The 13,702-nt window shown below is 45.1% G+C and overlaps 1 protein-coding gene across 2 annotated transcripts in view; it reads right to left on the reverse strand.

Moving 5' to 3' along the window:
* The window catches only part of efcab11 (EF-hand calcium binding domain 11), a 113,133-nt gene that overhangs the window by 44,314 nt on the left and 55,117 nt on the right, over nt 1–13,702 (reverse strand). The window contains exon 6 of one of the 2 annotated variants that reach the window (XM_078234465.1): nt 3,606–3,977. The exons of the other annotated variant lie outside the window; for it this stretch is intronic. Coding sequence (XP_078090591.1) covers nt 3,761–3,977 — 217 coding nt within the window. The 3' untranslated portion in view covers nt 3,606–3,760. Of the gene's footprint in view, nt 1–3,605; nt 3,978–13,702 lie in introns of those variants that run through there. 2 annotated transcript variants of the gene reach the window in all.

The raw sequence follows: 13,702 nt of genomic DNA on the forward strand, positions 1-13,702 counted from the left end.
CTGTGCTCCTCCGGTTCCAGCTTCCTGCGCATTCCATTATTCCGCCATTTTTGGGCGTGCCTTCTGTTACCTGGGCCCCATGCTCTTGAATTCCCTCCCTAAACTCATCTGTCCCTTGATCTCTCCTTCCTCCTTTAAAGACAGTCATTAAAACTTATCTCTGATCATGTTTATCTGTCAAAAGTCCTAACATCTCCTTTTGTGCTCAGTGTGAAATTTTGTCAGGGCACCACAGGACTGACTGTTCATTACTTTAAAGGTGCCAGATAAATGCAACCTGTTGTTGAGATAACCAGAGCTGTGAATGAACAAGAAATTTTTTTAAGGAGTTTCTTTTACTTAGATTTGACTTGATTTGATTTATTATTGTCACATGTATTAGTACACAGTGAAAAGTATTGTTTCTTGCACACTATACAGACAAAGCATACCGTTCATAGAGAAGGAAAGGACAGAGTGCAGAATGTAGTGTTACAGTCATAGTTGGGGTGTAGAGAAAGATCAACTTAGTGCGAGGTAGGTCCATTCAAAAGTCTGATGGCAGCAGGGAAGAAGCTGTTTTTGAGTTGTTTGTACACGATCTCAGACTGATGGAAGAAGGTGGAAAAGAGAATGTCCGGGGTGCGTGGGGTCATTGATTATGCTGGCTGCTTTTCCGAGGCAGCGGGAAGTGTAGACAGTGTCAATGGATGAGAGGCTGGTTTGCGTGATGGATTGGGCTTCATTCACGACCTTTTGTAGTTTCTTGCGGTCTTGGGCAGAGCAGGAGCCACACCAAGCTGGAACGTAGACAAGTTTTATTTTATAAATAATGCTTGGTCCATGAGATTCCCTGCATTGGTTTCAAATGCCAGAGGGGATCAGAAAGGAACATTCCAGATTATTTTCTGCCTTATTGGCTTCGTTTCTCTATTTTTGTCATTCCCGGGGGAGCACATTGCTCTGGGAGGTGGGGATGGGGTCTGAGGGATGGGGGAGGTGTTGTGGGAAATGTTTAATCAGATGATCCCACCATCATGAGATCACAGAATCAATATCTGGCCCATCGTGTCTCTGCTGATGAGAATTTCATTGCCCCGCTCTATACGGCAGGGCGGCGAGTTCCAAGTTATTACCACTTGCTGGGTAAAAAAAGCTCATCCTCACATCTCCCCTGCATCTCTTGGTTTTCATGATGTGGACACAGACGGCCTCAACCGGGATATTGGGTTCATGTCACAATATTTGTAACTCCCACAGTTGCGTGGACCTGCAGAGTTTCACTGGCTGTCTTGTCTGGAGACAATACACATCTTTTTAGCCTGTCTTGATGCTCTCTCCACTCCCATTGTTTTGTTTCTTAAAGACTGGATTAGTTGTAAGTATTCGCATTCCAACCATTATTCATGGAAATTGAGTCTGTGTCTTTATAAATTCTGTTTGTGAACAGAATTCCCACTCACCTGAAGAAGGGGCTTAGAGCCTCGAAAGCTTGTGTGGCTTTTGCTACCAAATAAACCTGTTGGACTTTAACCTGGTGTTGTTAAACTTCTTACTCTCTTGGTTTTAACAGCTCTGACGAAGAGTCATCCAGACTCGAAACGTTGGCTCTATTCTCTCTGCACATTCGCTGTCAGACCTGCTGAGTTTCAACAGCATTTTCTGTTTTTGTTTCAGATTCCAGCGTCCGCAGTATTTTGCTTGATGATTTGCTGACTGTTTATCTGTGTTAGGCTGGAGGGATTCAGGAAGTGAAATTCAGGACCTTGCCGTATGGGCTCGTGTTTATAAAAGACACAGACGCTGCAATTTTATTTTGAATGACCACTGCAGAAAGACATTGAGTTCATTATCTGTGGTTCAGAAAAACCCCTTCTAACTGGAAGAGAAAGAAAACTCAAAGGTGAAATGACTGATCGACAAGCGGAGAGAGAGGACATTTTGGCTGCAGACTTTTTCATAAATTACAGGTTCAGTCATCTTAAAATTTAACTCCCGAGTCTTAGAACTGGGAGAGGGGAGCCAAAATTCTTGCAGTTATTTTAAATGGATTATCAGTGGTAATGGTGTTATGCAATCATAAAATGTTGATTGGGATTATGAACAGTGTTTTCCAATGACATGCTGGTCAATAGCGAATAGTTGGTTCTGATGCTGTGCCTTGAGCATAGAAGAATAATGAGTGATATAATTTAGGTATTTAAGGCGATTAAATGATACAATAGGAGAACTAGAGAACAGAAATAGTCCATTAGGCTCTTCAAACCTACTCTGCCATTCATAGAATCATAGAATTCCTACAGTGCAGAAAGAGGCCATTTGGCCCAACAAGTCTGCACTGACCCAATCCTACTTGATTGCTATGCTGGTCCCCCTGGTACTAAGGAGCGATTTGGCCTGGTCAATCAACCTAACCTACACATCTTTGGACTGTGGGAGGAAACCAGAGCACCCAGAGGAAACCCATGCAGACATGGGGAGAATGTGCAAACTCCACACAGTCACCTGAGGCTGGAATTGAACCCGGGTCCCTGGCGCTGTGAAGCAGTGGCACACTATGCCATTGTGCCACCCATTCGATAAGATCATTTATGCTCAATATCCCTATATCCTTTTATTTCCTTCCTCCTCCTTCAGGTACCATGGCCAAAGAGGTCATTGGCAACCATGGACTTCCATTAGACTGGTTCATGGTTATGGTTTTCCATTGCCTAGGGCTGTCCAGAAAACTCTCTCGTTCCTTACCACCCACCGTCAGGTGTATTGGAAGGATTAACAGGCCAAGAAAGTAAAATATAAATAACGGGTTAACTCAGAAAATATGGGTTAGCATGACTTGTTAGAGAGGATAGCATGGCTCGAATAAAACTAAGGCATACAATGAATGGAATGCCCTAGGAAGGAAGCTAAAACCACATTAGTGATTTAATTATGAGTGTAATTGTATTCTGGTAAAGACCTATTGCGTAAACAATGTAGGAAATCCATTGTATTGAGGAATGTGATTAGATTTGTACAGAATTGAATATATGTTCATACGATTGGATCTGTATAAAAGACGGCTGATGTGATTAGATCTGTGCAGAATTGAATATACTCGTATGATTAGACCTGTATAAAAGACTGCTGTAACAGAACAACTTTGAGCAGATCCTTTAGATCTCTCCCAATGGCCATTGTAAGCGCAAAATAAAATAATATTGTGTGGATTTGCCGCGATGTAGGTTGGTCTTTAAAATTTTCTTTAACAAGGCTGATAATCACGTGCTTGGACATTTTATGAACACACCTTCTGTCTGCATGAAGTCCTGAAGTGAAACATGAACCCAGAGCTTCTGGCCCAGAGGTAGGGATGCTACCCACCGTGCCATTAGACCTCCTTTTGATTCCCTTAACGCCCAAGAATCTGTCGACTTCTGTCTTGCATATACTTAATGACTAAGCATCCATTATTTCCTCTGGTGAGAGTGAGTTCAGAATGAGGGGGGCGTAACCCTAAAAATAGAGCAAGGCTGAGAAGAAATGATGCCATGAAGCACTGCCAAACACTAAGGGATGGTGGAATTCTGGAAACCTTGTTCTCAAAAGGCTGTGGACGCTGTGAGACAAACAGAACACTCAAAATTAAGATCAAACATTTTTAATGATAAGATTATCAAAGGGTATCAAACCAAGGTGGGTAAATGGAATTCAGGCGGATCAACCATGATCTAACTCAAGTGGCAGATGAGGCTTTTTTAATTTGTTCACTGGACGTGGGTGTCGCTGACTAGGCCAACACTTATTGCCCATTCCTAATTGCCCTCGAGAAGGTGGTGGTGAGCTGCCTTCTTGAACCGCTGCAGTCACTGTGGTGTACATGTGCCCACAGTGCCATTATGGAGGGTTTTGACCCAGTGACAGTGAAGGAACGGTGATATATTTCCAAGTCCGGATGGTGAGTATCTTGGAGGGGAACTTGCTGGTGGTGGTGCTCCCATGTGTCTGCTGCCCTTGTCCTGCTAGATTGTAGAGATCATGGATTTAGGAGTCATAGAGGTTTACAGCATGGAAACAGGCCCTTTGGTCCAACTTGCCCCTGCCGCCCAGTTTTTACCACTAAGCCAATCCCAATTGCCCACATTTGGTCCATATACCTCTATACCAATTTTACCCATGTAACTGTCCAAATGCTTTTTAAAAGACAAAATTGTACCCGCCTCTACTACTACCTCTGGCAGCTTGTTCCAGACACTCACCACCCTCTGTGTGAAAAAATTGCTCCTCTGGACCCTTTTGTATCTCTCCTCTCTCACCGTAAACCTATCCCCTCTAGTTTTAAACTCCCCTATCTTTGGGAAAAGATATTGACTATCTAGCTGATCTATGCCCCTCATTATTTTATAGACCTCTATAAGATCACTCCTAATCCTCCTATGTTCCAGAGAAAGTCTCCTTATAACTCAATCCATCAAGTACCGGTGGCATGCTAGTAAATCTTTCTAGTTTAAGGAGAAGCTTTCTAAGCACACTTGGCGAGTTGCTGCAATGCACTTGCGGATGGATACACACTGCTGGGTCATCCTGACTCGAAACCTTGGGCGGCACAGTGGTGAGCACTGCTGCCTCATAGCGCCAGGGACCCGGGTTCAATTCCGATCTCAGGTCACTGTCTGTGTGGAGTTTGCACATTCTCCCTGTGTCTGCATGGGTTTCCTTCGGGTACTCCGGTTTCCTTCCACAATCCAAAGATGTGCAGGTTAGGTTGATTGGCCATGCTAAATTGACCCTAGTGTCACGTGATTAGCAGGGTAAATATGTGGGGTTACAGGAATAGGGCCTGGCCGGGATTGTGGTTGGTGCAGACTCAATGGGCCAAATGGCTCCTTCTGCACTGTAGGGATTCTATGAAAAATTGGCTCTATTCTCTCTCCCACAGGTGCTGTCAGACCTGCTGAGATTTTCCAGCATTTTTTGTTTTTGTTACACATACTGTCACTGTGCATGGGAGCGAATGTTTAAGGCGGTGCCAATCAAGCAGGCTGCTTTATCTTGGATGATGCCGAGCTTCTTGAGTGCTGTTGAAGCTGCGCTTATCCAGAATAAAGTAAAGAATATTTAATCACACACCCGATGTGTCCTGTAGATGGAGCAGTCAAAATAATGATAGGAGTCAGCAATTTAATTAAAGGTTAAGTGAACTTTCCACGGCCGAGTGCGTGAAACCTGAAACTGATCACTATCAGAATCATAATCCGATTGATCAAGGTCACGCTGCAATGGATTAGCCCAAGTCCACTGAGTCAGGTTACCGCAGTTCATCATGACCCAGTCCATCTGCAGCAACTAGAAGCAGATAAAAGAAACGACAGTGTAAACCTTTTTTGACAACACAGCTGAACTCTGAAATGGCTCAATTTTCTCAGCACATGTTGTCACAGGAAGAGTTCACTGAATGGTCTCAGTTGCCCCTGCAGGCTGTCCACCGCGCACTGTGGCACAAATGTTCAATACACCCAACAGCTCGTGTTGGCTGGATCACAGAGAGCAGGTCAGCAATTCCCGGGAATGTTTTCAGCATGGGGGAGAGAGCGTCCGCAGGGGAAATTCACACCGGGACTGGTTCCTGCCGCTGAAACATCACAAAATGTCCCCAATCGCCACTGGCCACTCATCAACGCAGCTCCTCAACTCCTACTTCCCCTTTGTCCCACATACAAAGCAGCAGAAGTGGCCCGGGTTTCCTGCATCTCAATGCTGTTCGTGGATCTTGATGCAGGCAAATCATCTGCTGCACTCCCAGCCTGAACAGTCTTCAGCAATGAATTGATCATGGAATCAAGTCTGCACCGACTGCAATCCCACCCAGGCCCTATCCCCATAAACCCATTCATTTGCCCGAGCTACTCCGCCTGTGCGATGACTTCAGCCAGGCTAATGAGGTTGGCTTGCTAGAGTATGAACTACTTGATGAGTCTTGCCGGCCGCGGTGGCATGCGCCTGTAATCCGGCGACTCGGAGGCTGAGGTTATTGGACTGCTTGAGATCAGGAGTTCTGGGCTGCAGCGGACTGTGCCGATCAGGTGAGCTCACTAAGCTGGGCATCGATATGGTGTCCCCAGAGGAATCCGGGATCACCAGGTCGTGTAAAGAGGGGTGAATCGGTCCAGGTCGGTGACGGAGCAGGTCAAAGCCCCCATGCCCGTGAATAGATGTTGCAGTGCAGCCTGGTTGACACAGTGAAACATACCTGATGAGTCCTAATTGGTGGTTAAATCAGAGAGCCTCATGCTCCCTATTTAAAGCAGGTGTGTCAGACTCCCAGCCTGCATTCAGCAGGGAGCAACTGGAGAGCTGGCTGTGTACAGATGTATGGTGTAAATAAAGTAACTTGGTGACAGGACTTTCGCCTCCGTGGGGTTATTACACTCTGACACTAAGGGACAATTTTTTTTCCAAGATAGCGCCGGAACAAGGCGACTTCTTGTAGCTGCGACCAGCGTATCTTCTAATTCTATCTTTTACTCTCGTTTTATGTTTCTGAAACTTCATTCTAACTCTTTTAAACTCTCTAACAATGCTTTTGAATGGACCTACCTTGCATTAAGTTGATCTTTCTCTGCACCTTAGCAATGACTGTAACACTACATTCTTCACTCTCTCGTTTCCTTCTCTATGAACAGTATGCTCTGTCTGTATAGCGCCCAAGAAACAATACTTTTCACTGTGTGCTAATACATGTGAAAATAATAAATCAAATCACAAAATTTAGAATGGCCAAACACCTAACCCGCACATCTTTGGACTGTGGGAGGAAACCGGGGCACCCGGAGGAAACCCACGCTGACACGAGGAGAACGTGCAAACTCCACACAGAGTGTGACCCAAGCCGGGAATCGAACCCAGGTCCCTGGCGCTGTGTGGCAGCAGTGCTAACCACTGTGCTACCGTGCCGTTGCAATACCCCCTCCCCCAGGCTCTTTGAGATGTATCCCAGAAATGTGATCAGCTGTTATTGAAATACACATCTTTCCTTCAAAGCACAAGAACCTGAGGAATGTCTGACCTTAAGACACTAAAAGTATTGAATAATTGAAGATATCAATTACAGCCAACCGTACATAATTGGCAAGCATTAGCGACATATATAATCTGAAACCGCTTGCTCTGTTAAACAATAGCCTGACAAATAGCAGCTAGTCGAGGCTCAACAGTCCGAATCCTAAAGGCAACTGATAAGGGATCTGAGCAATGGTTCCTTTCAGAAAGCTCTTGAACTATCATAGGTTCACGTGTAAGATCAATAATGAACCTCTAAGCATAAAAACAGGAGCTAAATAAATACATTAGAATCAGCTGCTAGTGACTCTGCCCTTGGCTTATCCGCCCCTGCTATTCACTCAATCAGAATCTCAGCTGCCACCATTAATCGCTAGGTTTAAAATGTTTTCACTGATCTGCAACGCGGTGCCTGCAAGGATAGCGTAAGCAGATTCAGTTGTGACTTTCAAGAAAGGATTTAGATAAATACTTGAAAAGGAAGAATTGCCGGGGCTCTGGGGAAAGGTCAGGGAAGAGTGGGACTAATTAGATAGTGCTTTCAAAAAGGAGTGGCACTGACATGATGGGCTGAGTGGTCTCATTTGCTGCTGAGGTCCCACGGTAAACAACAACATTTTAGAATGCCCCACTGCTTTCATCCTTCAAAAAAATATTTATTAGTGTCACAAGTAGGCTTACATTAACACTGCAATGAAGTTACTGTGAAAATCCCCTAGTCGCCACACTCCGGCGCCTGTTCAGGTACACTGAGGGAGAATTTAGCACCTAACCAACACGTCTTTGGACTGTGGGAGGAAACCGGGCTGCCCGGAGGAAACCCACGCAGACACGGGGAGAACGTGCACAGTCCAGGCAGACAGTGACCCAAAGCCGGGAATCGAAGCCGGGTTCCTGGCACTGTGAGGCAGCAGTGCTAAGCACTGTGCCACTCAACCTGATTTGCCTATCCATGCTTTGTGTTACTCCATCATCAATCTTAAGTCCTCTTTTGTTCCGGATTGTTCCTATTCAACTGGTGAGTTGGGATGATATGGAAGCTCTCAGAGGAGCTCTAAACATGAACTTGTGACAAAGCAATCCTCAAACTGTGCATTTACTAAAAACAAAAACACAAGAGCGGGGGACCGGAGTAGGCCATTCGGCCCAATTAACCTTGCTCTCCCATTCACGGTACGGTACGGTAGCACAGTGGTTAGCACTGCTGCTTCACAGCTCCAGGGTCCCGGGTTCGATTCCCGGCTCGGGTCACTGTCTGTGTGGAGTTTGCACATTCTCCTCGTGTCTGCGTGGGTTTCCTCCGGGTGCTCCGGTTTCCTCCCACAGTCCAAAGATGTGCAGGTTAGGTTGATTGGCCATGCTAGAATTGCCCCTTAGTGTCGTGGGTTAGAGGGATTAGTGGGTAAATATCTGGGGGTAGGGCCTGGGTGGGATTGTGGTCGGTGCAGACTCGGTGGGCCGAATGGCCTCCTTCTGCACTGTAGGGTTTCTATGTTTCAATAAGACCATGGCTGATCTGATGTTGGCCTCAACTCCACTTTCTTGCCTGTTCCCCCAACACCTCCATCCGTCCTTTGATCTCTTTTATCAATAAAAAATCTAACTCAGCCTTCTACCTATTCAGTGAGTCTGCCTCTATTGCTCACTGGAACAGACAACTTCACACAGCAAATGATCCTCTGAGAATAAAAATATCCCCTAATATCTTAGATGGGAGACCCCTAACTTTTAAACCGTGCACCCTCGTTTTTGACTCTCCCGCAAAGGGACACATTCTCTCAGCATGCAAAGTACTGATTATTGGCAAGAGAAGCTCTGTAGATCAGTATTAAACTGGACTTGTGTCGAGTGCGTTTGACAGAATAGCAGAGACATAAACATTTATCGACAGATGGAAATAAATAACAATAGGGTCTGCTTGGGTGTTTGCCAGTGCAAGTGGGCAGAAAATCACCGTGTGAGGCAGACATGAATGTGAATGCCAGGGCTATGCAGTTCAAACTGAGGGAAATAGAGAGAAAATATTGGGAGAACACAGAGCCCAGCTACAGGTTTTTGCTATATTGGGCGTTGCAGAGCTGAAGGTCTAATTTTACACATAAGCCTCGTGCATTACTTCACCTGAACCTGTCAGCGTAACTTTCTATTCCTTTCTCCCTCATATAACGTTTATTTATTAGTCACAAGTAAGGCTTACATTAACACTGCAATGAAGTTATTGTGAAATTCCCCTAGTCGCCACACTCCGGCGTCTGTTCAGGTCAATTCACCTAACCAGCACTTCTTTCAGAATGTGGGAGGAAACCGGAGCACCCGGAGGAAACCCACGCAGATACGCGGAGAACATGCAAACTCCACACAGACAGTGACCCAAGCGTGAATTGAACCCGGCTCCCTGGCGCTGTGAAGCAACAGTGCTAACCACTGTGTTACCATGTCACCCCATATTTATATGGCTTCTCTTTAGATGCATCACTATCTCAACTACTCCACACGGTTGCAAGTTCTAAGGGCAGGATTCTCAATCTCATCCGTGGTAGCCCCACTGCAAGTGACCATGGAGAATTTTGGCACTCAGCCAAAACTCCATTCACTGCAGCGGCACCAAAAAATCCCAGCCGCGGATGTTTTCGGCATGCGTTTATGAAAGGGAGATGGTGGGGCATTGGTAATGCAGTGGACTTGTAACCCAGAGGTCCAGGCTAACATTCTGGGGGACGTGGGTTTAAATACCACCGCGGCAGCAGGAATATAAAATCTGGAATAGTATATGATAGTAATGCTGACCATAAAACAGTGTCGATTGTTGTAAAAAACCCATCTGGTTCACTAATGTCCTTTAGGGAAGGAAATCCGCCGTCCTTACCCGGTCTGGCCTACATGTGACTCCAGAGCCACAGCAATGTGGTTGACTCATTAAATGGCCCAGCAAGCTATACCACTCAGCTGAGGGGCAATCAGGGATGGGCAGCAAATGCTGGCCTTAAGGGTGGCACCCACATCCTATGAAGGAATAATTGAAAAATTCTACCCACTGTCGGGGTGAAGATGTTCCTCCTGATTGGGACAAAGAGTGCTGTTCCTTTGTCCTCACAGGAATCCTGCTGGTATTCCCTCCATGAAAACACCCATCGACACCTCAGGACAAGGAGCCCCTGGGAAATGATTTCTGCCTTGCCCAGAGTTAAAGTTCTTTTAGAAACCAGCATTTCAAAAGGCTCGACATTTGAAACATTCTGCAACTAACAGGTGTGCTGTATCTCTTTACCGAGAAGGTTGCTTTGGTGGGAGGGTGAATGATTGAACCTGTGCAAAAGAAAAAAACTTTGGTACTCTTCCAAAGTGCTTAAAGACCACATTTTCTGTTTATTGTCAGGGACATCTCAATAGTGTCACAGGGTAGGGAAGAGGCAGCCCAATTAATTGGTGCGACTCTTAAATGACTCTTTCCTTCCAGGTTAATTGTCCTAAGGACGGACAAACCTCCAGGATCATCCTGGAACATTGAGGGTTAGTCTCTGACACTGCCATGAAAAACCAAGGATAAACAGAATTCACGTTCAAACAACTGGAGGTTTCCATTAAAACATTTCTCTGGACATATTTGTTTGTTAGTTACGCAAATATTGGGATTGGAAGAAAAGGCTGACCAAGTTGGGAGGCTGGAATCTCCAGGGTTGTGCTCAGAGTTGGCAAACCTATTTGTCCAGCCAGGTGCCGAAAAGACACTTTGAACCCACCACCATTAACAGTCACATATGTCCGAAGTCCAAGTTGGTTTCTGCTTCTGATGCTGGAACAGAAAATACCTTTGATTGACTATAAAGCACGTTGGGATGTACTGAGGTCATGAACGCTGCTACTGAAATACAAATGCTTCTTCAATTTTTGGATTTAGACTTGAATCCTCTGACTCAGAAGCGAGCGTCTACCCAATGAGCAATAGCTGACACCGCCCAAAAAACTTACAAACAGTTATGGATAGAATGTCAGTGCAGAGTCTGCACGTTCTCCCCGTGTCTGTGTGGGTCTTCTCCGGTTTCCTCCCACAGTGCTGGTTAGGTGCATTGGCCGTGCTAAATTCTCCCTCAGTGTACCCGAACAGGCGCTGGAGTGTGGCGACTAAGGGATTTTCACAGTAACTTCACTGTAGTGTTAATTATAGTGACACTAATAAATACATTTTAAAACTAAACAATCTTCTTTGCCGCAGAAGGCTGTGCAGGCCAGGTCATTGAGTGTCTTTAAGACAGAGATAGATAGGTTCTTGATTAATAAGGGGATCAGGGGTTATGAGGAAAAGGCAGGAGAATGGGGATGAGAAAAAAATCAGCCATGATTGAATGGCAGAGCAGACTCGATGGGCCGAGTGGCCTAATTCTGTTCCTATGTCTTATGGTCTTCTTTTGTTTTTAACTGAGAAAGACCAAGAAGCAGATTTCACAGAACCAGCTACAGGTAATAGGAATGGGCAATAAATGTTGGGCTAGCCAGTATACTGTTCACTGTATACTAACTAATATATGTGACAACAATAAATTAAATCAAATCAAATCAATGAGTGACACCCACATCTCACGAAAAAGTGAAAAACACCAGACATGACAGGAGACACGATATACCAAGTGGCTTTTAAAACTGCAAATTGGACAACTGAAGGAGTTAATGAGCTCCGCGGAGCTGCTGAACTGCACTTGTTATTTTTCAGTTCCAGGAGAATTACTTTTCAAGCTATTAAGCAGTTAGCGACGCAGAAACATACCGTTTCAGAGGCTATCTGAAGTGATAATTTCACTGCTATCATTACATGGCCTCCCTCACCCTTCATTATCACATCAGTTGGAATAAGAAATAGGGAAGAGTTCAAAATCTGCCTGCACAGATTGCTTCTATGGATACAAAGTCCAAAATCCAGCACCCTCACAACTGAAACCCTGCCGGATTTTTCTGGATATTGGGCATCCAACTTGTACAGCGCCCGAATATAATAAAGACCCTAAAACTGGTGCAGAACCCGAAACCGGCGCAGACCCTGAAACTGATAGAGTCATAGAGGTATACAGCACGGAAACAGGCCCTTCGGCCCCACTGATGGTCATCCTGAAACTGATGCAGACCTTAAACCGTGGGCGGCACGGTGCCACAGTGGTTAGCACTGCTGCCTCACAGTGCCAGGGACCCTGGGTTGGATTCCCGACTTGGGTCACTGACTGCGCAGAGTTTGCACGTTCTCCCCGTGTCTGCATGGGTTTCCTCAGGGTGCTCCGGTTTCCTCCTACAGTCTGAAAGATGTGCTGGTTAGGTGGATTGGTCATGCTAAATTCTCCCTCAGTGTACCCAAACAGGCGCTGGAGTGTGGCGACTAGGGGATTTTCACAGTAACTTCATTGCAGTGTTAATGTAAGCCTACTTGCGACACTAATAAACTTTAACTTTACATTTTTTACAACCAGACCAGCACGCCATTTCGAACATGTCCTATTTTCAGATAGCTGGATTTTGGGTTCCACTCCTGTATTAGTTTGTTCAAACGCAACAGTAACACTCTTAACAGTACTATGCTCAATCAACTCGTGAACTGATAGTGTTGTTTTCCCCTCTATATTAATTGTATACTGATTGTGTTTAATTTAATGCACGTTGTGCACATTTACTTGTGCTCTTGTAAATAAAAACAGACTCAAACTGTGGTTGTAGGGTTAGGAGGTGGACATTTGCTATCCGCATCGCTGTCATTAAAAGTTTATAAGTAGTGTAAAAATTGGCTCCAGCACTATCCTTTGCTACCAGGCTTTCTAGAATAGAACAATCGAAAGTAATTTACAGAACCACACATTGCAAACACCTAGAAAAACTGACTCTCAGAGTCACTTATGGAACAAGAGAAGACCATTTGGACCGTTGAGTCTATGCTAGCTCTGCATGGAACAATCCAATCAATCCTACTCTATTCCTGTAACCTTGCAAAGTTTATTTCCTTCAAGGGTCCATCTAATTTTCCTTTGAAATCAATTATTGTCTCAGCTTCTATCATCCTCATCGCCAGTGAGTTCCTGGGCATTACCATTCGCTGTGTAAATAAGGTCTTTTGCACGTCTTCCCTGTACCTCTTGCCCAAAACCTAAACCTGTGTCCCTGGTCCTTGTACCATCAGCTAACAGGAACAGTTTCTTCCTTATCTATTTTAACCAAACCTGTCACAGAATCCTGTACACTTTAAGCATATGTTCCCTCAATTTTCTTCCGTTCCGGTGAGAACAACCTCAGTTTCTGCAATCTGACCTTGTTGCTAAAATCCCTTGATCCCTGGGACCAGAAAGGAAATTTACTCTAAGATCAGGAAAGGCAGCTCGGGTCCATCATCTTTTGCCTGCCTATCTGTACCAACAAAACTTACATTTAAAAACACAAATCAGGCTAAACTAAAACAGGAAGTGCTGGAAGAATTCAGCAGATCTGGCAGCATAGAGTCATTGGGCGGGACTTTCCGCTCACGCTTGCCCCGAAACCAGAAAATCCCCCCCAGGTTCAACGGACGTTTCCATGGTCCACCCTCGCCCGCATAGAGATACATAGCACCGAAACGGGCCCTATTTTAACCAGGGTGGTCTCAAATCATCAGTTCTCGTCATTTATTGCATCAAGTTGCAGGTATAGAGGGTTTGCTAGAAAGAATACAGATCAA

The sequence above is a fragment of the Mustelus asterias genome, chromosome 18 (assembly GCF_964213995.1).
Source record: "Mustelus asterias chromosome 18, sMusAst1.hap1.1, whole genome shotgun sequence".
In the NCBI taxonomy this organism is placed as follows: domain Eukaryota; kingdom Metazoa; phylum Chordata; class Chondrichthyes; order Carcharhiniformes; family Triakidae; genus Mustelus; species Mustelus asterias.